Source organism: Panthera leo, chromosome A1 (genome assembly GCF_018350215.1).
Source record: "Panthera leo isolate Ple1 chromosome A1, P.leo_Ple1_pat1.1, whole genome shotgun sequence".
NCBI classification, from domain to species: Eukaryota; Metazoa; Chordata; class Mammalia; order Carnivora; family Felidae; genus Panthera; species Panthera leo.
The window spans coordinates 142,818,704-142,841,924 of NC_056679.1; the positions used below are offsets into that span (position 1 = coordinate 142,818,704).

The following is a 23,221-nucleotide window of genomic DNA, read 5'->3' on the forward strand; positions in this document are numbered from 1 at the left end:
GTCTATAAGGAGGACAGGAAGGGGCCTACCTTTTATTTGAGGAAAGAAAATGATTATTGTTGGAAGAGAAAATAAAAGAGGAAAGATGAATCAGAGACATGAATAATCATTAGGAACTATAACTCTTTGAATAAAATAAGAATTACGAATCCTTGCTGATTAAATAAATACATACGCAAATAAATAGGGAGAAGAAAAATCTCTTCCTTATAGTAGGCTAACAGTGAATAAATATGAAAGGAAACATGGCATTAGAAAACCATCAACTGCCACTAAAGCCAATGATGCTCTATGTATTTAATAATCCTTTCTGCTCTTTCGTGAACCTCTACAACCTCAAAAAGCCCAGTGACTGACCTCAAGCCATCTCCATGCACCCACGTAAAATAAAAAAATGTTTAAGCAGGGGCGTCTGGGTGGCTCAGTCGGTTAAGCATCCAGCTTTGGCTCAGGTCATGATCTCCTGGTTCATGAGTTCCAGCCCCACGTTGGGCTCTGTTCTGACAGCTCAGAGCCTGGAGCCTGCTTCGAATTCTGTCTCCCTCTCTCTCTGTCCCTCCCCTGCTCGCACTCTCTCCCTCTCAAAAATAAATAACCATTAAAAAAATTTTTTTTTAAGTTTAAGCATACCCACTAAAATACGTGTATATCTTTGTTCTCACGTGATATATAAGTATGTATTACTATATTAACAGAGATCATAAAACATACAAAGACAACTTGAAATGAATTAAATATTGTAAATAATTTTCATTTTATTTATCGTGTAGAAAAGCTTTCAAATTTTAAAAATTCGCTTATTTAAGAAAGGTTTTGAGTTTTTAAAATTTATTATATGGAAAAGCTTTTGAATAGTCAACTTATTAATATTTTAGTAAATCTAGGTCACTAACATGCTTTGCTACTAAAATATATACAGGATGAACCTTGGTAAAACAGCAACTTGAATGCCTAATCCTAGGTTTGTTTTATTTTGAGACTGATTTGAATGGCTCTGATGGCTGAAGACGCTACCTGTCAATGATACAAAGGTCTACTTTGTAGAGTCTCCTGGGATAAGGAGACTCTCTGGGCTGTACTCTGTGCATCCTGACACCACTTCCTCCACCCCAATCACCACTCACACAAAGGTTTCTTTTGAAACTTGACTATTAACATTTCATGTTCTCTTGTCTATCAGTTGTTATAAGCAAATTGGAAGGTATTGGGTTTTTCTGTTTGTTTTGTTTTGTTTTGTTTTGTTTTGTTGAGAAAGAGAGAGAGCACACAAGCAGGGGAGAGAGGCAGAGGAAGAGAGAGAGAATCTCACGCAGGTTCCACGCTCAGCACGTGCCCTCAATCCCACAGCCCTGGGATCATACTGAGAGGAAACCAGGAACCGCTCAACAGACTGAGCCACCCAGGTGCCCCACGTTTTTATATTTTAAATAAATGGGTACAAACCCCACTTAAACTCACCATTTGGGAAAATTTTAGATACATTAAAAAATTTATCTCTTGTATATATGAGAGTTTTTCTACATGATGCATATCATTTTGACCAGAAAATCTATTGATGATACCAACATTTCCAAATATTCCTTTTCAAAATGTACCCTTTCCAACAGGACTATTTTGCAAAAAGCAGTCATTTCTCACCTATACCATCAGCTTTACTTTGAAAGCATAGATTGCATTTATTGTCTTGTATGTGTCTGCTATGTGGTATTTTTTATATGTATCTCCTAATGACTGGTAGCCATCTGAATCACTATAAAGGTCGCCAAATTTAAAACACTGGCCTTTTTGTAAAAGAAAAACTTTGTTTCACTAACCCTTTTAATTACTGCATGAGTAAACAACAAACCTCCATGGAGCACAACACCTTCCAGTTCATTCCCTCTTCCTTTCATCACAAATTCTATTATTTAAAGCCCTGTCTCAAAGCCCTGTCTCTATAAAATGCATCGCAACGATGATGTCCTATAGCACATGATCTGCAGTATGTCAAGGTAGACGAAAGACAAAAGAAAGTACGAGGCTGCCTCTGTCGTGGTGTGCCAACCTTTCTTTTAGCCAGCCTTGAAATCATACCCAGTATGTCACCTGCATCAAAGGTAAAGGCTATTTATAAAGACTAGTAAAGCTTCCTCCCTTTCTTACATTTGTAGATAAAAATAAACAGAAAGTTCCAATATTGTCTTCTCACACCCCAAAAAGATCATCCTGCATCTTTAGATCTTCAGTCCTCAGTTCTCCAAAACATTCATGTTGGCACCATCCCCAAGGGCTGCCTCTCCTGGGGATCCCATGCTCCAAAGCTGCCTCTCGCTCCATCTTCTCCCCTTTCTGTCCATCCTACATGAAATGCTCTACATTGGTAGTAGTGTTACCTGCTGACAAAGCAGTGTTGTTAAAATATGGCAAAACCTCAGGGTTTTTAGATTTGTGACCCCATTTTTATTTTATTTTATTTTTAATGTTTATTTATTTTTAAGAGAGAGAGAGAGAGAGAGAGAGAGAGAGAGAGAGAGCGCATGAGCGGGGGAGGGGCAGAGAGAGGGAGACAGAGCATGAGCGGGGGAGGGGCAGAGAGAGAGGGAGACACAGAATCCAAAGCAGGCTCCAGGCTCTGAGCTGTCAGCACAGAGCCCTATGCAGGGTTCGAACTCATGAGCTGTGAGATCCTGACTTGAACGGAAGTGGGACACTTAACCAACTGAGCCACCCAGGTGCCCCTATTTTATTTTAAAGTGTTTATTTATCTTGAGAGAGAGAGGGAAAGAAAGAGAGCATGAGCACAAGAGAGTGACAAAGAGGGACAAAGAGACAGGGAGAAAGAATACCAAGCAGGCTCTGCACTGTCAGCACAGAGCCCAACTTGGGGCTCGATCCCACGAACCGTGAGATCATGACCCGACACTAAATCAAGAGTCGGTGCCGTAACCCACTGACCCACCCAGGCGCCCCAGTGTGACTCCATTTTTAATATTCACTTTGCAAGCTGTGCCTTCCTCACTAAGCACTTGATTCCTGCACTTTGCAGATATAAACCTTAAGTACATGTTATACTTCAGTGAGGCTGCCTTGATTTTTGTAGTCTGCTCCCTTAGCTGGTTCCCCAAACTTCTACGTTCTCATATCTGCTCCAAATATTTCTATGTTAAAAATTCCCAATATGTAGAATTTCTTCATGTTGTTCCTCACAGGTAGGCTTCCCTGACTTGCAAAAGGTCCCGGGACCGACTTCCCAGGGCAACCCTCTTTCCTTTTCCTTTATTCCCAGTGGGCCAAATAACCTGGCTTCTGATGCCCAAGTCCATCTTGAGCTCGCACTGCATGAATCTCATTTTGTAAACCATAGCGTAAACCTTGTGCACAAAGCGGGAGAATGCCTTTTCCACTCACTCTGATATCTCTCTGGTTAAAGAAGACATATTTGGCACAGTTAACATTTAACCAGAAGCTATCATCTTAAAAACTTTGCCCACTTTTCTCCAAAAAACTTAGGTTGAGTATGTTGCTTTTTTTTTTTTTTTCATTCATGAAATGTCTAAGAAGTAATAATGCAGGGAATCCAGTAATCTATTCTAAAATGTAGGTCACATCAAATCAATGAAATTTAAATGAGCAAATAAGTAATTAAAATATTAAGGTGTATGCCCTGTTTAACAACCCAGAAGTATTAAAAGGATGTAAGCCTCCCTCTCAAGATATCTCCACTTGCTTAAATTTCCCTCTGCCTACATGCTCTTTGCTGGACAGCGTCACCAGCACCTCATTCCCTTCTTGCTGGTCTCTGCTGAGATGTCACCTCCTCAAGGTAGCCTCCTGACTCCTTCACCCCTCTACCCCAGTTTACTCTTCTTCGAGGCACCGATTACTCCCAGGCATTGTTTGTTTTCTGTTTAGCACACCAGAATGTGGCTCCATGAGGGCAGGGACTTAGCTTTATTCACTGCTGTGTCCCCACCTCTCAGACCAGGGCTGGTCTGACACAATATAGGCTCTCAGTGAGTATTTGTTGAAAGGCTGAGTGACTGTCCACGAAGGAGAAGTGCCAGGAGAACTACAGGAGAAATTCAGGCTTCTTTTTGCGTGATAATGTGAAGCCTGAATAGAAAGTCTAGTTCGGGGAGGGGAGAAGGGCCCGGAGTTTTGGTGGCTTCGCAGACCCCTCTCTCCAGGTAGGAGGAAGTGAGTTGAGGGACAGGGTGAAACAAGAGACAGTATGCCTGTAAAGGCTCTGAAATTACATTCAGGGAGGACCAGGTGCCTGGACCTCCCTCTCAGACCCAGAAATGAGGGGACTGGAGGCAAAGGAGACAGGGAAGAGGAACTGGGCTTGGTGTGACTTTTCTAGGAGCTTCCATCCAACCATAAGTGTAGTCTGACTCTGAGACCACAGGACCCAGTGGCCAGGTGGGCTTAAGTCTGGGCTGCGGTTTCCCCTGATCTCAACAGGACATAGGCAGCCCTTTCAATGCTTAACACCCCCCAAACCTTCAGCAGGCTCTAGATTCTAAAGTCCCTGGAAAGCAGCGTTTCCTCCTGACTTAGCAGAGGAAAACTCACAACAGAAAGGGACGGTGAGCAGTGGCTAACACTGCCCAATTCCTTCTCCAAAAGAAATGTGTACCGACAGTCACAAAAACTTCCTCTCTCTTCCTTAACTGACTTCAGAAATCATTGATATGGCATAATGCTATGAGAGCAGTGTCAGTCACTTCATTCACCTGAGTAACTTTCCATTTAAGCCCAATTATTGTGTAGTGCTGGAATAATTATTTGTATTATTAAGTCTGCCCAACGGAAGAGGCTGCGTGTTAATTTACAACACAAAAGCAACATCACATGTTCTCAGCCCTCACAGTTCTCAGCCTCATGACACCAAGCTGTTGTCTCACAGTGCAGCATTAAAATCATAAATGAAACTAAAAAGACCACAAAACCCAGGTGAGGGGAATTTAGTGCAGGTCTCTGGCTATATGTGCAATCATCCAGCTACATCCTTCCAGACAAAAGCTAACATTTGCTAAATGTTTACCATGTGTTTAATACCTTTACACATATTAACTCAATCTTCATCACAACCCTGTCAGCGAGGTACTGTTAATATTTCCTTTCTGCACATCAGGAAATGGAAACTGACCAAAAGTCATATGGGTAGAAAATGGCAGAGCCAGGAGTGAATCCAGAAGCTATAGGCTCAAGATAAAAATATTATATATTTTGATCACTAAACTGCAATTGCACTTTCCAACACTACTGAAGGGACACTCACTCTAAAGAGCTCGAAGTGGGGAGTTGTGATGGGAAGAAAGTTGATTGCACTGGTTTACACACTTCAGGGCAGGTGACGGTTTGGAGGGGATTTTCTTTCTTTCTTTTTTTTTTTTTTTTTTGAAATTTATTGTCAAATTGGTTTCCATACAACACCCAGTGCTCATCCCAAAAGGTGTGGAGGGGCTTTTCTTACTGCATGCCAGGTAGATCCAGCAGTGAGCTCTGATTTTTCCAGGAGGACCACATCCTTCATCCCTGCTTTGGCCAGGTGATAAGCCAGACTCACACCAATGCAGCCACCTCCAATTATCACAGTTTCTGCTCTGTCTTTCCATCTTGTTTCCGCAGACAAAGGTGCGTTTTCCTCTCTGGAAGACAATTTTTGTAAATGGTAGTTTTATTAGGCTATGGCAGCTGTAGTTTTTCTGACTTGTTTCCTGTTTCTTCTCCTTTTTTCTCTAGTATTTTAACAGTGCCCATGAGGGTTGCATAGCGCTGATTTAGTCATTGGGGCATCTAAACCCTGATTGAAGCAACCTGGTTAAGGGAGGAAAGAGGAGGACTTTGAAACCCGTTCCATATAATTCTGGTCCATTGTAGATAACAAATATAGCTAAAGAATTGAACACGACTTCTATTTTTTTTCCCCCAAAAGAGTTAAAGAGTAGTTTTTTTTTTCAGTCTACTTGGAGAACACACATAATCATTCTATTCCATGAAAAACCATTATTATGAACTTTAGCTCCTATAAATCTTGGATCATCTCCTCCATCCAATGCTTTCCAGGCTGCGGAGAGCCAGACGGAGTAAAATGTTCTTCTTCGTTTAACTTCCTCACCACGTACAGCCTCCTTTAATTTTATAGTTACTGCTCAGTGGTCTCATATATTTATTTGCGTGACTTTCTACCTAGCCGGATCGTGGGCCTCTCCAGGACACGTTGTAAAAAGCAAGGTGTAAGTAAGGCAAAGAGGAATATATATCTCTATATAACATAGGAAGATATACACCATATATATGTGTATATGGTGTATATCTTCCTATGTTTGCTTACACATAGACAATCTCTGGAAAAATACAGAAGACACTGTTAACAAGTTGACTGGGAGATGGGGGTAGGAGTAACTTCGCACTGGGAACCCTTTGATACTGTTTCACTTTGTCCACCAACCGTGAAATCCGAATGCCCATTTCTCAGAGGCCCAGGCTCCCCCGACCCGGCAGACTGCCTCAGTCCCTGCTCCCACCCAGGCAGCAGCCCATCCGCGGGCCTCCGCGCCGGCCGGGCCCCCACTCACCCTTGGCGGCCGCAGGCTGAGCGCGGGCGGCCGGGGGAGCCCTGCAGCCGGAGACTCGACAGCAGGAGGCCCCGCTGCGCGCCCGGGCGGAGCATGGCGAGGCCGAGGAGGCCGAGGGCGCGGGCGCGGGAGCCTGCTCCGAGGACACCGGGCACCCTGGGGCAGCGGGGCCGGCGGCTCTGCTGGGGGACCCTCCCCCGGGCGAGGGGCGGGTTCCAGAGCTTGGCGCGCTCTCGCGGACCCGGCGGCCGCACAGCCGCGGCGAGATGGCACCGGCCGGAGGCCCCAGGGCCAAAAAGGTGAGTTTCCGGGAGTCGGCGAGGTACTCAGCGCTCCCGGCCGCGAGGCTCCCGGCGCCTGAGTTGAGACCCCACTTCAACCCTTGAATGAGCTCTGCAGCCCTGGCCCGGCACCTGGAGGGCTCTGTGTCTCAGTATACGCGATCGCCACTTGCCCGGGGCGACAATACCGCCTTGGCGTGAGGATTAGATAATTTACTGAGCCCGGACTCGGTGCCCCACACTTCGCGGACTGCGCACAATTATTCCCATTTTTCAGGTGAGGAAACTGAGGCCCAGAAAGGCCACTAGCTCAAGGTCACCCATCTAGTTCAGGGTGGAGCGGGGATTTGAAGTCTAGCTCCGGACTCAGGCGCCGCGCTCACATTTTCTACCCTCAGCCTACCTCAGGTCTTGGGCTCAACTAGCCCCAGAGCTTGGTTCTTTGGCGTTTTGGGAAGGGTAGCAGCCTGGCCCTGCAACTGATGGGCTGGCCTGAAACCAGGGGTGCAAGATGCTCCCAGACCCCCACAGCGGAGTGGGGGCGGGTGGGGAAGTGCGCAGGTTAGTGGGGTAGCGGCGTTCTGCCTAGCCTTTTCAGTAGGACCGGCTTTCTGGTTCCTTCTCTAGGCCTCTTTCCCTCTCTGTTCACCAAGTGTCAGCTTTGTCCCCCCACCCCCCAACGTTTCTTGGTGAGGAGAAGGGGTGACAAAATTAGGAAAGGCATGAACTTGGACGCAGAACATCTCCAGGATCCCTCAAAGCAACCCAGCTGTGCCCTGAAACTCAGAGGGGGGAAGGGAGAAGCTATATAGGCATGTAAGTATGCACCACTGATCTTTTTCTCCTAAAAAATTAGCAACAATCAAGATGCCCAATGATGGTGCGCTCCCTAAATATAGGTGCATCCACTTAATAAGTTATTAGGCAGCCAATTAAGAAGCTAAGTATGAGAACAAGCAAACTGCTTTGACAATAGTTAAGTTACAAAAGGAGTTATACTATACAGACCGACCCCAACTATGTAAATATTTATATATGCAGTGAAAGGAAAGAAATAATAATGGTAATAGTTGCGTAAGATGTGGAATATGACTTTAACAATTAAAAAAAATCTTTGGATATGTTTTATAAAAGTAAAATATGGGCATTGAAGTAAATGAGCTTAATAAAAGATAAAGACATTGTGCTGATTTCTTTCTCTAAATTTTCTGTATTACTGTGTTCACCTTTGGCTCACTTTTTAAAAGGTTTTTAAAATATGCTGTCCCTGTTCAATTTCTTCCCAGCCTCTGCTCTTGCAACGCCAAGGTTATCGTATGATAACCATGTTAATGTGTACCTGGGAGTTAAAATGTTAGTGGGAAGCAGCTAATCTCACCTCTCCTGTCAGCCAACAGGTACATTTTAAGAATTCATTTAGTTGCCACAGGGGACACTTCCAATCGCTTCATTAATCCCCAAGAGCAGTCCTAGTGGCAACTTCAGGCATATTGGATCTCTGGCAGCGTCTGGCCGAGGGTGAATGAAGTTGGTCTACTCATCTGTCTGATCAGAGGTGCCCTGAAGCCATACCTTAAATCCAGAAGTCTAGATACTGATATCTGCAACAAGGAAGCATAAATGCCTCTCAGAGCTCACTACCAGATCCAAGGCAGATTCACTGCCAAACTGAAAGGGAGGATGGGATGAAAATATAAATGTACTGCAAATTAATTTACATTGCTCTTTATTTTACAGAGTCCCCTGTCATTCTGGAGCTGTCTTTAGATCAGCTGGTGTAGTAATTAACTAGGGTGGTAGATAGAGCAGTGAAGGAGAGGCTTAAAGGTGCTCTGAATTCAAGTCTTGATAATATAGCTATTTTGCTAATGGCTTTTTAAGAAAACTGGCAAAATTTAAAATTTTGGACAAACATCTAGATAACAGATCAAAATGGCTTAACTTGTTATCATGAAGATTACAATCAAAATAGGCACTATAATTTTCTTAAAACCCTAGCTAGCTAATTTTCTGTTAAAGAGTGTCATTTTTTTTTTCTCTCTCTCTCTCCTCAGGACTAAACTTGTAGCACATAAGACACAAGTGACAGTTTCAAAAATCTTATCTGTCTGCTGACTCTTGGCATGGTTTGTTAAGAGCCTACTCTTTGTTAGGTGCTGTATGAGGTGGTAGGGATACAGACAAATGAGATTTGTCACCTGAGCCTCAAGCATTTTAAAGCCAAACAGAGGGGACAGGTAAGTAACCAGATACTGTAGCTACAGGTGACAGATGCAGGAATGGAGGGTGTTTGACCTGAAGCAGAACACAAAGGAGGAAGTAATCACAAGTAAGAGTCAGACAGGCAAGGCTTTGGTCTGCAGCAGTGGAAGATACAACAGAGTGGGCTGTGGGAGCGAATTGGAGGCCATTTCAATAATCCAGGGACAGTAGGATGTAGGTATGTATCTAAGAAGTGTTAAATAGATACACTTGGCATAACCTCGAGACAGGTTGAATGTGGTAGGTGAGATACTAACCTATAACACCTAAACTGTATGCCAGTGTTTTTCCCCTCTAGAATTGTTTGGTGTATACTATTAAATTTGAATCTTAGCTTATAATTGAAGTGTTAGATTTCCAAGATGAGATTTTATACAGATGACTATACCTCTGATTTTCTGTTCTGTATTCCTCTGCAGCATTTCTTTCTTACATACATTGTGATGATTTTTTGACCCATCAGCCTTCCCCCGAGTGGGCAGACTTTGAGTTTCTCGAGGGCAGGGACCTTGTCTTAGTCCAATGTTTATCCCTCTTGCCTGGAACTGTACCTGGCATGTGGAAAGTTCTCATGAAAATTTAAAGCTGAAGTCTTTTTTTATGTTTCAAAAGTACAACATTGAAAGAGCAAATTGCATATTTTGGAAGGAATAGAGAACTAGGTGAGAATCATAATAAATATTAACAGTTCTTCCACATTCAACTAAAATTCATCTTTAGATATAAAATATGGAAAAAATAACCAGAGTCAAAGCAGTGTTTATGGTTAATATAGCTAACACAGTTTGTATTCCATTTCACTTCCCTCCACACAAAAATGGAGATGTTCTAGATATGGCGGCCTCCACTGCAACTCTTTCTAATGTACCTTCCTGGGCTGCAGATATGGCTGGTTAGAAGGGGCAACTGGAGGCATTTCTCTCCCACTCATGCATTGCTGTGTGTCTAGCTGTAGACAGGGCTGAAGTGAACTGGCCTTGTATTTTCAGTAAAAGATTGTATCTTCAGCTAATGCAATCTTTACAAGAGGAGTAGGGGTCACCATGGGAGTGTTTGCAGTTTTCCTATAGGATGGTCAGGGAATGCCTCCCTGAAAAGATGACCCTTGACCAAAGCCCTGAAGGCATGTGACGGTGAGCCATGCAGGTATTTGGGGGAGGCAGGTATTTGGGGGAGGCACATTTTAGACAATGGAAACTGTAAGCCCTTGGAGAACTGCTCTGGATACAGCCTTTTATTCAAGTATGGGTGGGCCAAACAGAAAAGTGGGATTAGAAAGAGAGTAGATTAGGAATTTAGAAGATCTGAAGTCCACTTTAGCTTTGTAATCTTTCTTAGCTCTGTGATCTTGGACAAGTCACTTAGTCTCGTTGAACCTCAGTTTCCTCATTTATAAAATGGGAATAAAAACCATCTGCCCTGCCTAGCTCACAGCGTTGTCGGGAGTACCAAATGAAAACATATATGAACATGCTGGAAAATGTAGGGGCATAGTTATGAAACTTTCTGCCCCTTAGGATTATGTTTAGTGGTTTATGCAAAAAAAAAAAGAGGCTAGTTTTCTCCCCTAACGTGAGGCCTAACAATCCATGGCTGCTGCAGCTACGCAAAGATGCCATTAAAACCCTGCGGCTGTGGGGGCGCCTGGGTGGCTCAGTCGGTTAAGCGTCTGACTTTGGCTCAGGTCACGATCTCGCGGTCCGTGAGTCCCAGCCCCGCGTCGGGCTCTCGGCTGATGGCTCAGAGCCTGGAGCCTGCTTCTGGTTCTGTGTCTCCCTCTCTCTCTGCCCCTCCCCCGTTCATGCTCTCTCTCTCTCTGTCTCAAAAATAAATAAAACATTAAAAAAAAAAATTAAAAAAAAAAACAAAAAAAAACCCTGCGGCTGTGAGTGACAGCAACTGTTAGTCGGCTCCACCTGCCTTAGTGTGTGACTTTCAATGGCATGGCTGCAGGATGACTGGTATACCTCTAGGGCTTATATTGACATTCTAGTCAGGAAAGAGAAAAAGTGCCACGATGGAAGAGAGTGCCCATCTATATCAGGAAAGCAAAACTTTGCCAGAAATCTTTAACTGGCTTCTGCCCATGTCTCATTGGCCAGCTCTATGTAATATACCCACCTCCCCCCAGCGGAAGGGAGCCCGAGAATTTTTTTTTGTTTATTTATTTATTTTGAGAGAGAGCAAGATAGAGTGTGAGCCGGGGGGGGCAGAGAGAGATGGAGAGAGAGAATCCCAAACAGGTTCCATGCTGTCATTGCAGAGCCCAATGCAGGGATCAATCCCACAAACTGTGAGATCATGATCTGAGCAGGAACCGAGAGTCAGACGCCTAACCAACTGAGCCACCCAGACGTCCTAAGAATTTTTTTAATAAATTTTCTTTCAATGTTTGTTTATGTTTGAGAGAGAGAGAAAGAGAGGGAGTAGGAGGGGGCAGAGAGAAAGGGAGACACAGAATCCGAAGCAGGCTCCAGGCTCTAAGCTGTCAGCACAGAGTTCAATGTAGGACTCAAACCCACAAACTGCTAGATCATGACCTGAGCTGAAGTCAAACGCTTAACCGACTGAGCCACTCAGGCATGCACTGCCCCTCTGCCAGAGAATTTTTTTTAAGTTGAGGACATTGTCTCCCCAAACGAAATACATTAACAAAGAAGAGAAGAGGAAATACATACTAATTAGGCAACTATCAGTGTCTGCCACAAACATGTTGAGAAAACAGTATATCGCAGAATCAGCACTTTCACTATAATTTGACTCAGCGTAAACATTATTTGAGAAAAAACAGTCACAGCACTTTGCACAACACAAGTACCTGGAATGTCCAGGAAATATAGTATACTCAGTCTTTCTAGAATATTGTTAGACATTGAGGATTTTGACAGAACTGGATCTATAAGAACATAGGACCACCTTTCCTAAAATTGGAAACTGCTTTAAGGGGAAAAAAAAAAAAAAAGAGGCATCTTGGGTGATTTTTCTTTCTTTTCTTCAGGGTATTTTGGAACGTCTGGAGAATGGGGAGGTTGTGGTTGGAGACGGCAGCTTTCTCCTAACTCTGGAGAAGAGGGGCTACGTGAAGGCGGGGCTCTGGACTCCAGAAGTGGTGGTGGAATATCCCAATGCAGGTCAGTGCCAGCAGCCCCGACGGCGTTTATCTGGGTGACAGTTTGCTTAAATCTGACTGAGAGAATATAAAGGAATAATTCTCAGTGTTTTCTAAGGACTGTTTCCCTTGCCAGAATCACCAAGATGTGGACGGTGACAGTACATGGCTGAAGCACATAGAATAAAATGTCCTCTCCCTCCCCGCCGCCCACCACCACACGCTTGCATCTTCATACATAGGAGGTGTTAAATTATACACCTTAATATTTGTTCCATGAATATTCACCTTGTGGATAGTCAAGAGTTTCCTGAACCTCATGTGTTATGGCTTCACGTTAATCCTTCTGGCTAATTTGCTTATTATACTAGAACCGTGTTTGGTAAAGATGATTAATGGTAACCACCAGATTAACAGAGCATAGAGAGTAGACATTTGGGGGTTGCTGGGGGAGAGGGGTGTGAAGAAATAAACAGTTTCACCTCATCCCCTTAGCTAGAAAAAAAAACCCAAAAAACAATAAGAGCTGGAGGTAGAAACTGGGATGGGATTGGTGAGTAACATCAAAACTGGAGCTTTAATTCTGTTTTTACTCTTTATTGAGAGCAAGGTCCTAAATTAAAGGGGAAGATAAAGTGAAAGAATGAAATGGATACAAGCTGGGAACGGAACTTTCAGTTTGCTCTGATTTTATTCATATATGCACGGTGTATCTGAGAAGCCTGGGATCCTGTCCTGGTTCTTCTGCCGACCAGCCGTGTGACCTTGGACAAGTCATTTGACTTTCCCAAGGGTCAGTTTCTTGATCCATGCCACATGAGGGTGTGAGATGGGCTAGTTGTCAGGACTTGTGAGTTAACCGGTGTGAAGGGTCCCACGTGTCCTAAGTCCCTGATGGCATTTGCATTGTTTCATCCAATACCCAGAGTTATGTGGTGGGACCAGGTTTTATTTCTCTGGTGCTTAGCATGAAGTTTTCATCTGGCCCAAGGAGAACTTGTTCTTCATTTTATTTATTTTTTTTAAGTTTATTTATTTTGAGAAAGAGAGAGCACGTGGTGCAAGCACATGCAAGCAGGGGAGGGGCAAAGAGAGAGGGAGAAACAGAGTCTCAAGTGGGCTTCATGCTGTCAGCGCAGAGCCCGACAAGGGGCTTGATCTCACGAACATGGGGTTATGACCTGAGTCAAAATCAAGAGTCAAACACAACCAAATGAGCCACCCAGGTGCCCCTGTTCTTCATTTTAGAAGATTCTTCTGCTAAACCAGAAAGTGTTGAAATAACAAGGATGAAGAGAGAGAAGGAAAGGGTGTTCTGATAGGCCAACAAAAGCTCTCTGATGGCACCTTAGCAGCCGCTTGCTGTTGAATCAGTTCGATGGGGGCACAACCCACATACACTCTGTCCAATTTGAGAATTTCCTCATCCTTTTTTGAGGGCTCCCAGTGCTGACTATAAGTAGATCAGCCACATCCCTCACAACACAGGCAAATGAATAAACCCTCTCTAGACCAAAAGATTGAGGGGGCAGTTGGCCAACCAGGCCTTAATCTCTGCCTGCGACTGCACCAGGCTGTTGAGGCCCATCGACAGGGCAACATGAGGCTACTCCAAATAGCCCCAGTTTGGTATTGACTCTGCCTTGTTCTGTCCTTGAATTCTACTGACCGTAATCTGCAATTTTTTATAAGTACAAGGTTTGAAATGTGTCTGATTAAAAGAGATGCGAGTGGGTAAGCTACTTTTGCTATAAATGAAAGCTCCTATGGTTTTTATCTTCTTAATTTTAATTCAAAATCTACCTTGTAGTTCGTCAACTTCACATGGAATTCTTGAGAGCAGGATCAAATGTCATGCAGACTTTCACCTTTTCTGCCAGTGAGGACAATAAAGAGAGCAAGGTAATTTTGGTGTGGGGGCAGGTGTGAAGGGAGGGAGGAGGAAAGTGTCAGGGATCATCTGTAATAAAAGTAACCTCTTGGGGAGCCTGGGTGGCTCAGTCGGTTGGGTGTCCGACTTCAGCTCAGGTCATGATCTCGCGGTCCGTGGGTTTGTGCCCCGCATAGGACTCCGTGCTGATGGCTCGGAGCCTGGAGCCTGTTTCAGATTCTGTGTGTCCCTCTTTCTCTGACCCTCCCCTGTTCATGCTCTCTCTCCCTCTGTCTCAAAAATAAATAAACGTTTAAAAAAAAAAAAAAAAGTAACCTCTTGACGGGAAGCTATGGAATTGACCTGATGTGTTACTATACTTTGCTACAAACTCCACACAAAATGTCTATTAAAGAATTAATTATTATGTAAATGAATATATACTAAATAAATGAGCTTTTTTTTCTGCCTCTTTAGCTGGGGTATGTGGGGAGGATAGGACTGGGAAGGAATTGGCCATTGGAAGGACATGGTCATCCTTCTGTGCTATTATTTTATAGATGTCTTTTTCCCTTATTTCACTGTCTTCTCTTCTGACTTGTCCATCTGGAGACAGGGTGGTCCTTGGGAATATGGCACTGGCCTAGGAATGAAGAATTGGGTTTGATACTCAACTTTGCCATCTGTTGGGTGTGTGACTTTGGGCAAGACACTTGACTGCAGGGAGCATTGGTTTTCTCTCTGCAAATAGAGATAATTTATGCTTAAATGCATAGGGTCGTTGAGAAAAGTAGATAAGGAGAAGAATGCGGAAGTATTGTGAGATATTCCATACGTGAAAAGTGTTAATACTTGCAAATGTTCATGCCCATGTATTCAACCAACCAGCATTTCTTGAGTACCTGCTATAGTCCAATCTCTATGCTTGAAACAAAGATGAAAGAAAGCCACAGACCAGATTCCTAAGTGGCTCACAGTCAAGTGAGGGAGGCAAACAAACATTTACTAAGATCCAGTGTGGCAAGTCCAGTCATGGAACTATAAGCTCACTGGTAGTAGAGGAGAAGGTACCCAACTCTGCTGGTCTTCCCAACGTGCATTTTACGCCATACCTTGAACTCATCTTACTTGCTCATTGCCCCTTTGGTTATTTGTAATATTTTACCTCTAAAACGCCAGGCTCACCATCTGAACTCTTGCTCTCCAACTTCAGTGGGAAGATGTGAACGCCGCTGCCTGTGACCTTGCCAGGGAAGTGGCTGGAAAAGGTGACGCTTTGGTGGCAGGGGGGGATCTGCCAGACATCGGCGTACACACACCACAAGGATGAAGCTAGAGTTAAACAACTCTTTCAACGCCAGCTAGATGTTTTTGCCAGGAAAAATGTGGACTTCTTGATTGCCGAGGTAAGTCTCGTGTTTTAGGGAAACACTATTTTGACAAATACAACTGCATAGTCTTCAGCTTTCAGGAGGGTATTGGATTGCTTTGTGCCCTCGTTTCCTCAGGGTACAGGGTCAAAGGTTTGTTTAAATGCACTGTAATCAAGGCAAACATCCTCTCAATTGTGTGCTAGGTTCTGTGTGAAGCCGAAGGGCAGACCCAGGACAGGTCTACCTGTAGCCTTCGTGTTCTTTTGGGTGGTTGTAGCAGCTGACTCACAGGGGACCATGCAATGTTGGGTGAGAAGGGGACGGTGATTCAGGAAGCAGTCTCTCCTGTGGGAGGGGCAGGGCAGGAAGGGGCTGTGTGCATGGGCTAGAGGCTGTGAGAGAGCAAAGCTTAGGAGGTAGATGGTTGCTCAGGCTCATGCAGGCCCCACTAACAATACTCAGTACCAAGTAGTTTCGTTGCCCTCCTCTGTTCATGCTGTGCTTACCCCAATCCCTCGGCTTTCCCTCTAGCTATGATATGTGAGTGATATTTTGAAGAAAAAATCAATAAGAATTGATCATTGATTGGACATGAAGGCCGAGAACATTCTCTTCCTTCCACTTCCAAAAATTAAAAAGCCCTCATTCCTGGGGCACCTGGATGGCTCAGCTGGTTGAGCATCTGATTTCGGCTCAGGTCATGATCTCAAAGTTCATGAGTTCGAGCCCACATTGGGCTCACTGCTGTCCGCACAGAGCACACTTTGGATCCCCTCTCTCTGCCCCTGCCTGGCTTGCGCTCTCTCTCTCTCTCAAAAATAAATAAACATTAAAAAAAAAAAAAAAAAGCCCTCATTCCCCATTTCCCACCTTTGTTACCGTGTAAAGTCAAGCTCTCAACCCAAATCTCTACCTTCAACAAGGACAATAGCCTCCCAACCGCTATTTCCCTAACCACTCTCTGAACCTATTGAAGACCTTGCTTGGTCAACCTTCCTAAGGCTCAGGGCCAGCCAAGCCTGACAGACACACCTGGCAAGAATCATCTGCAGAGACGGTCACCAACCCCACCTGATAGGTTCTCCAGATGGATGAGGACACCAGTTTGTTTTGCAAGAACCTCTCTGTGGACTCCCTCTGCCATTCCCCACACACTGATTCTGCAGAATCTAAGTCAAGAAGGAAGAAGACAGGGAGATTTTTGCTGACTTTTCTTCACTTACTTAAGGTCAGCTTTTCAATGACGGCCCTTAAAGAGATTCCTGGGAAGCACCCCTGCAAATGGCCTGGGTTTACCAGACAAGGTGTCTTGTCCACCCTCGGCAAAGAAACTGGGTAGCTATTCCTCGCTGCTCTGTGCCTCAGCGTTCTCGCCAGGCAGAAATCATATTTCTCCCTACTTCATGGAGCACTTATGAACGTCTAACTAGAAGTGAATATAAAATCACTTTGAAGTATTAAGCATAATACACTATTCATAATTTTTTTTGGAGATTACCCCAGTTCCATAAAAGAGTTTATTAATAAAATTCCTTCAAAATTATGAATTTAAATACTCAATTACTTTAAAAACCTTTGTGGTTTTTGCTTCTGTTTTTTTCCTAACAGTCATCATCTTGCTGAATCAATGATCCCCGAATGAAAATCTATATATTATTGTTAAAGGAATTAAAATGTGTACTTTAGAAAAGCATTCTTTAGGGGTGCCTGGGTAGCTCAGTTGGTTGAATGTCCAACTCTTGATTTTGGCTCAGGTCACGATCCCAGGGTCATGGGATCAAGTGACGTGTTGGACTCTGTGTTGAGCACAGAGCCTGCTTAGGATTCTCTCTCCCTCTCTCTCTCTCTGTTTCTCCCCTGCTCGCACAAGCTCTCTCTCTCTCTCCCTCAAAATAAATAAATAAACTTTAAAAAAAAAGTATTCTTTAGTCTGCTAAATACCTGTTCCTAGCAAGTTTTACCGCATATATTTATTTATTTTTATAACTATTTGGCAACATTTGCATTCTACCTTTCAAAATCTGCTTTACATTTGGACCAATAGAAATGGTGAAATTTCTCTTAGTATTTTGAGCATGCCGAAGAAGCCGTGTGGGCTGTGGAAGTCTTAAAAGCGTTGGGTAAACCTGTGGCAGCTACCATGTGCATAGGCCCAGATGGAGACATGCATGGTGTGTCACCTGGAGAATGTGCCGTTAAGCTGGTGAAGGCAGGTAATTTGGATGCATCGTGTGATTAGCAGTTCAGCTATTGTTTATAAAATTTAACAAAGGTTGCTTAATATTGTGAGAGCAGTTCATTGCTAACAGAATTAACTGGAATTGGTTTCCTTATTTCTAAAACTTAGGCGGTGGAGAAGGATAGCTAATTTCTAAGGCAATTTCCAACTACTAAAAAATAAAATAAATAAAATATATAAGTCCTTTATTTCTTTGCCTAGGGGCTGCAATTGTGGGCGTGAACTGCCGATTTGGACCCAGCACCAGCTTGAAGACGATGAAACTCATGAAGGCGGGCCTATAGGCTGCAGGGTTGGAGGCGCATCTGATGGTGCAGTCCCTAGGCTTCCATACACCGGACTGTGGCAAAGGAGGGTTTGTGGATCTCCCAGAATATCCCTCTGGTAAGCCCAGCCACATATTAGAGGTCCTTGCGTTTTCTTGTGCTGACAGCATGGAAACGGCCATAATAAATAGCTATGGTACGGTCTTACAAATAGAGACCGCATAAGACAAAAACGTTCAATGTTAATGAAAAATGAGCAGAATCTAAAGTTCGTGATTTTCTAATTGTAAAAAATGCCCATCAGAGCACCTGTGATTTGAATACAAGGACAGTAACAGCAATGCTGTGATGGTTGTGTTGCAGGACTGGAGCCCAGAGCTGCAACCAGATGGGATATTCAGAAATATGCCAGAGAGGCCTACAAACTCGGGGTCAGGTACATTGGCGGGTGCTGTGGATTTGAACCCTACCACATCAGGGCGATTGCAGAGGAGCTGGCCCCAGAAAGGGGCTTTTGGCCTCCTGCTTCTGACAAACATGGGAGTTGGGGAAGCAGTTTCAATATGCACACCAAACCCTGGATTAGAGCCAGGTAGGAATTTTCTAATTGACATTACTATTTTGCTCGAATCTCATTTTATTTATTGTTAGAAACACTATGCATGCAGTAAAAATTGAAAAAATATACAAGTATATAAAATTAAAACTAGAGGCTCCTGGGTGGCTCAGTCAGTGGAGCATCTGACTTCGGCTCAGGTCATGATCTCACAGGTTTGTGACTTTGTGCCCCATGTTGGGCTCTCTGCTGTCAGCATGGAGTCTGCTTCAGATCCTCTGTCTCCCTCCCTTGTGTTTTGAAATCTTAGACCTTATTTCTGGTTTAGCAATTTTAAGCTGTAATTACTGCTAACCCTTTAAAAAACTGAGGCATTTAAATCACAGAATATTCCCCTTTTCTCCCTGATCTACTTTTCCCAATTTTGATGTATTACATTTTTATTTCTTCTTTTGGTTACCTTTATAAATTTGAATTTTCTATTTAGCCATCTATTTCTTAATCCACTGCCATAAAGCAGTATCTCTTAATTCCACTTTGCAAAACAAGAATTAACTCGGGGCACCTGGGTGGCTCAGTTGGTTGAGCATCCAACTTAGGCTCAGGTCATGATCTCATGGTTTGTGAGTTTGAGCCCCGCATCGGACTCTGTGCTGACAGCTCAGAGCCTGGAGCCTGCTTCAGATTCTGTGTCTCTCTTGCTCTTTGCCCCTCCCCAGCTCGTGCTCCATCTCTTCCTCTCTCAAAAATAAACAAACATTAAAAAAAATTTTTTTTAAACAATTAACTCTTTCTGCTCCCCTCTACTCTCTCTCCCTCATCTACCGCTTGGCTTCTTTAAGGTGTTCCATGACAGTTACATCATTGAGTTCTGCTCGATGCTGTAAAGCTGGGTGCCTGGGTGGCTCTGTCGGTTAAGTGTCCGATGTCGCTCAGGTCATGATCTCATGGTTCATGAGTTTGAGGCCTGTGCCAAGCTCTGCACTGGCGATGCGGAGCCTGCTTGGGATTCCGTCTCTCTTGCTCTCTCTCTCTGCCCCTTCCCCACTTGCACACTCTCTATCTCAAAATAAATAAACTTTAAAAAAATGTAAATCTAGTAAATAACATTTACACTATTATTGTAATTGTCATACTAAACAAACGGGATTCATGAAATGTAATAATCAGAGTGCAACTTTATTTTTGTCTCCCTCTGTCTCTTTAAACCTGCTCATTCTTTCCTCTGTCCCTATTTAAAAATACGGACATGCCCCAGGACTTTGTTGGGTAGTCTTAGGCAATAGAAAGCCCTGCGACCACTTTATTTAGCACACACAGTCTTAATTCAGTAATTAAAGTGTACAGTTCCATGTAAAATCAAAACTTGGAACACATGAAGCTTACATCTCCTCCTGTTTTCCATTGGTTGCCTTCAATAGGCAGGAAACTAGGGAAAGTCAGGCTGGTCCTTCTCTTTCTCTCTTAGGCTTTCAATCCTCCCTTCCCGTCTTGCTAACCATGATTCCTGACCTCTTCAGATTGAAAGGGAGAAGAGAGAGGATGGAAAGGGGACTTAACTGTTCCTCCTTGCCCAGCAGCCTAACAGGAAGACTGCATTTTCTGGACCTGACAGGTCTTCCTGAGCACTGCCATGGTTCCTCACAGCCTTCCCCTGGGATGCCACAGGCATCGCTTTCTCTCACTGCCACTTCCCCCTTCAGATCCTGGCTTTTTCAGCAGGTCACTCCAAATAACACCCTGTTTCAGAGGTCTCATCGTCCTTCCTGGTGATTCTAAATACCTCTGGATTTTCAACACCTCCAGGCTGGCTCTCTTTCACTTGGGGGCCACAACTGACTGGAGGAACTTTCACTCTTCCCTCATGTAAACAAACTATGAGAGTGTGGTCTGATCCCAATTTAATGGCACCCTCTTTGCTCTCAATCAGAGAAGCTGGCCCTTTGGTCTGTGAGCTAGATTGTCCAGGGTAGAGTCAGGTGAGCCATGGGACTGGCTCTTGGCCACCTCCTTTGAAACTTCTGCAGAGTGTCTGTCTTATGACCTTGATACCTCATGTCTGCCATATCTTGGTGCTGCCAATAAGATTTCCAGTCTAATATCCTGATACATTAATGATTTTCTAAATGTTCACTTAGAACCAAGACATAAGCATGGAACTATGGAGAAAGAGAAATAATTCTGTTTTAAGACACTTGAGGGGCGCCTGGGTGGCTCAGTCGGTTGGGCGGCCGACGTTGGCTCAGGTCATGATCTCACGGTCCGTGAGTTCGAGCCCCGCGTCGGGCTCTGTGCTGACAGCTCAGAGCCTGGAGCCTGTTTCAGACTCTGTGTCTCCCTCTCTCTGACCCTCCCCCGTTCATGCTCTGTCTCTTTCTGTCTCAAAAATAAATAAACGTAAAAAAAAAATTTTTTTTTAAAGACACTTGAGCCTCTTGTGGGAGAATGTTCCAAGCATCAAGCTCAAATCAATTCCCTTCTGTCATATTTCATTTCATCTGTAGTGCACATGTACGCCATATTTTAATTTGTTTCATACTTAGACTGTGACTTTCTTTGTTCAACATTTGGTTTTCTAGGAACTTCTAATTAACTTCCTTTGTCATTGTTGAAAGATGAATAACAGGCCTTTACTTTCTCTAAGGTCTTCCAAGTTCTAAATTATACTATTTGTTATAAATTGTTACAAATCATGCTTTTTGTCAATGCACTTTGTTATTGAAGACATTTTTCTGAGGACCTCTTGAATGACTGTTGTGTTATGAATCACTGCATCTCTGACTCTCGCTCGTCTATCTCTATACAATGCCATCCCGTTTCCCTCTTTTAGAAACCAAAGTCTCTGCTGTCTCCTCGTCTTTCTTCAGTGCTGTTATGTATTTAACCCATTTTTTATTTCTTTATGCATTTCGGCGGGATTTTTTTAATGTTTATTTATTTATTTATTTATTTGAGAGAAAGAGAGTATGTGTGCACGCGCGAGCAGGGGAGGGGCAGAGAGCAAGGGAGAGAGAGAATCCCAAGAAGGCTCCACACTGTCAGTGCAGAGCCCAATGCAGGGCTCGATCTCACAAACCATGAGATCATGACCTGAGCCGAAATCCAGAGATGGCCACTTAACTGACTGAGCCACCCAGGCGCCCCTTCAGTGGGATTTAGAACACTCTTCATTTTTTACCTGAAACAACATCCCTAGCGTAAATTTATTTAGATTGTAAAAGCAGGCAAGAAATCATTTAGCCAAACACTTCTTCTGGGAGATATGGATGCTTATCAGAGAAAATTGATTTTATAGGTATCATACTTAGAACAAAGTAATACAAATATAATTAAAAGATGAGGAGAGCAAACTTTGGCGATGATTAAAATAGTTCAAATAAGTGAGATATGGCTTACTTTAATTATTATCTAGGGATCCTTAAAATTCATTACCAGGTAAAGAGAAAACATTTTTCTGTAGAACAAAGCCAGACATTCCTTGTACCTTGAACTCCCAAACATATTGATGTTCACAACAATTTGTGATTACACCAAAACCCATAGACATCCAGATTTCTGACATTTTCATCATCCAAAAAATGTCAATATATTCATTGCTTCATAAATAAAGTGGAAAAAACTGTATAAATATATTTACTACAAAGGTCTGTGACCAGGAACCTTTGTACGCTTCTTTCTTTGTCTAAAAACAAGAACAAATATTAACAAAATAATTTGTATTCGGTTTCTGGTTACTTTTGAAGACTTACACTGTGTTTTTACATTAAAAACCAGCTTTGGGGCGCCTGGGTGGCTCAGTCAATTAAGCGGCCAACTCTTAATTTCAGCTCAGGTCATGACCTCACACTTCATGGGTTGGAGCCCTGCGTCAGGCTCTGCACTGACCATGTGAAGCCTGCTTACAACCTCTCCCTCTCTCTCCCTGCCCCTCTCCTGCTTGTGCGCGCTCTCTCTCTCTCTCTCTCTCTCTCACACACACACACACACACACACACACAAAATAAATAACCATTTTTTTAAAACCCCGTCTTCATATATTTGTCATTATATAAAACTATTGAGTACAGCTAGGACCCTGCTAGAAAGTTCAGAATACATGTAGTTCACCAAAACATGTAAAATTTAAACACATATTCTTTTTCTGAGAGGTGCTGTGAAACCCAGTGATTGTTTTTGATAGAAATGTGAGAAAAGCATTGATGGACATAGTTTTTCAGTCTGTGTGTTGAAACTGAAGTTCTGCCTGATCATCTACCAAGCCTATGTGTATTTGGCAAATACATACATGCATACGTACTAATTTATTTTATATTCGCATATATATATATATATATATATATATACACATATTAGACTTATGAAACAGGTACGCATTTTTTAATTATTTTTTTTAAACACAGGGCCAGAAGGGAGTATTGGGAAAATCTGCTGCCAGCTTCGGGCAGACCTTTCTGTCCTTCACTGTCACAGCCGGACGTCTAAGGAGTAGTGCTGTTTCAGAATAACAGAACAGAAGGAAGCCCCCCTCCGCCCCCGTCTGGAACTGTTCCCCGCCTTTACCCCCAGCCCACCTTGCTGTCTCCAGTTGCTGAACAGCTAATGTGCTGCTGGCCCTTGGGTTCCGTCCAACATACACATCTTATGCTCCCACTGTGGACAAACACCCAGCTGGATGCTGCAGCAGATGCAGAGGTGATGGGAA

At 43.5% G+C, this 23,221-nt stretch overlaps 2 protein-coding genes across 2 annotated transcripts in view; one reads left to right on the forward strand and one right to left on the reverse strand.

Annotated features, from left to right (window-relative positions):
* The window catches only part of DMGDH (dimethylglycine dehydrogenase), a 68,393-nt gene extending 61,735 nt beyond the window's left edge, over positions 1-6,658 (reverse strand). The window contains exons 1-2 of the mRNA XM_042906643.1: positions 6,564-6,658; positions 5,459-5,633 (exon numbers count right to left, since the gene is read on the reverse strand). Of these exons, the coding sequence (XP_042762577.1) occupies positions 5,459-5,633; positions 6,564-6,658 (270 nt within the window). The remainder of the gene's footprint in view (positions 1-5,458; positions 5,634-6,563) is intronic.
* Positions 6,659-6,829: 171 nt separating this feature from the next.
* LOC122200868 (S-methylmethionine--homocysteine S-methyltransferase BHMT2-like) lies at positions 6,830-23,162 on the forward strand. Its single transcript, XM_042906654.1, is given in 9 exon segments — positions 6,830-6,862; positions 12,105-12,237; positions 14,026-14,117; positions 15,299-15,370; positions 15,372-15,491; positions 17,524-17,671; positions 17,899-18,081; positions 18,327-18,555; positions 22,920-23,162. Coding segments are annotated over 9 exon segments (1,092 nt in total). The 3' UTR covers positions 23,002-23,162.
* Positions 23,163-23,221: the final 59 nt, after the last annotated feature.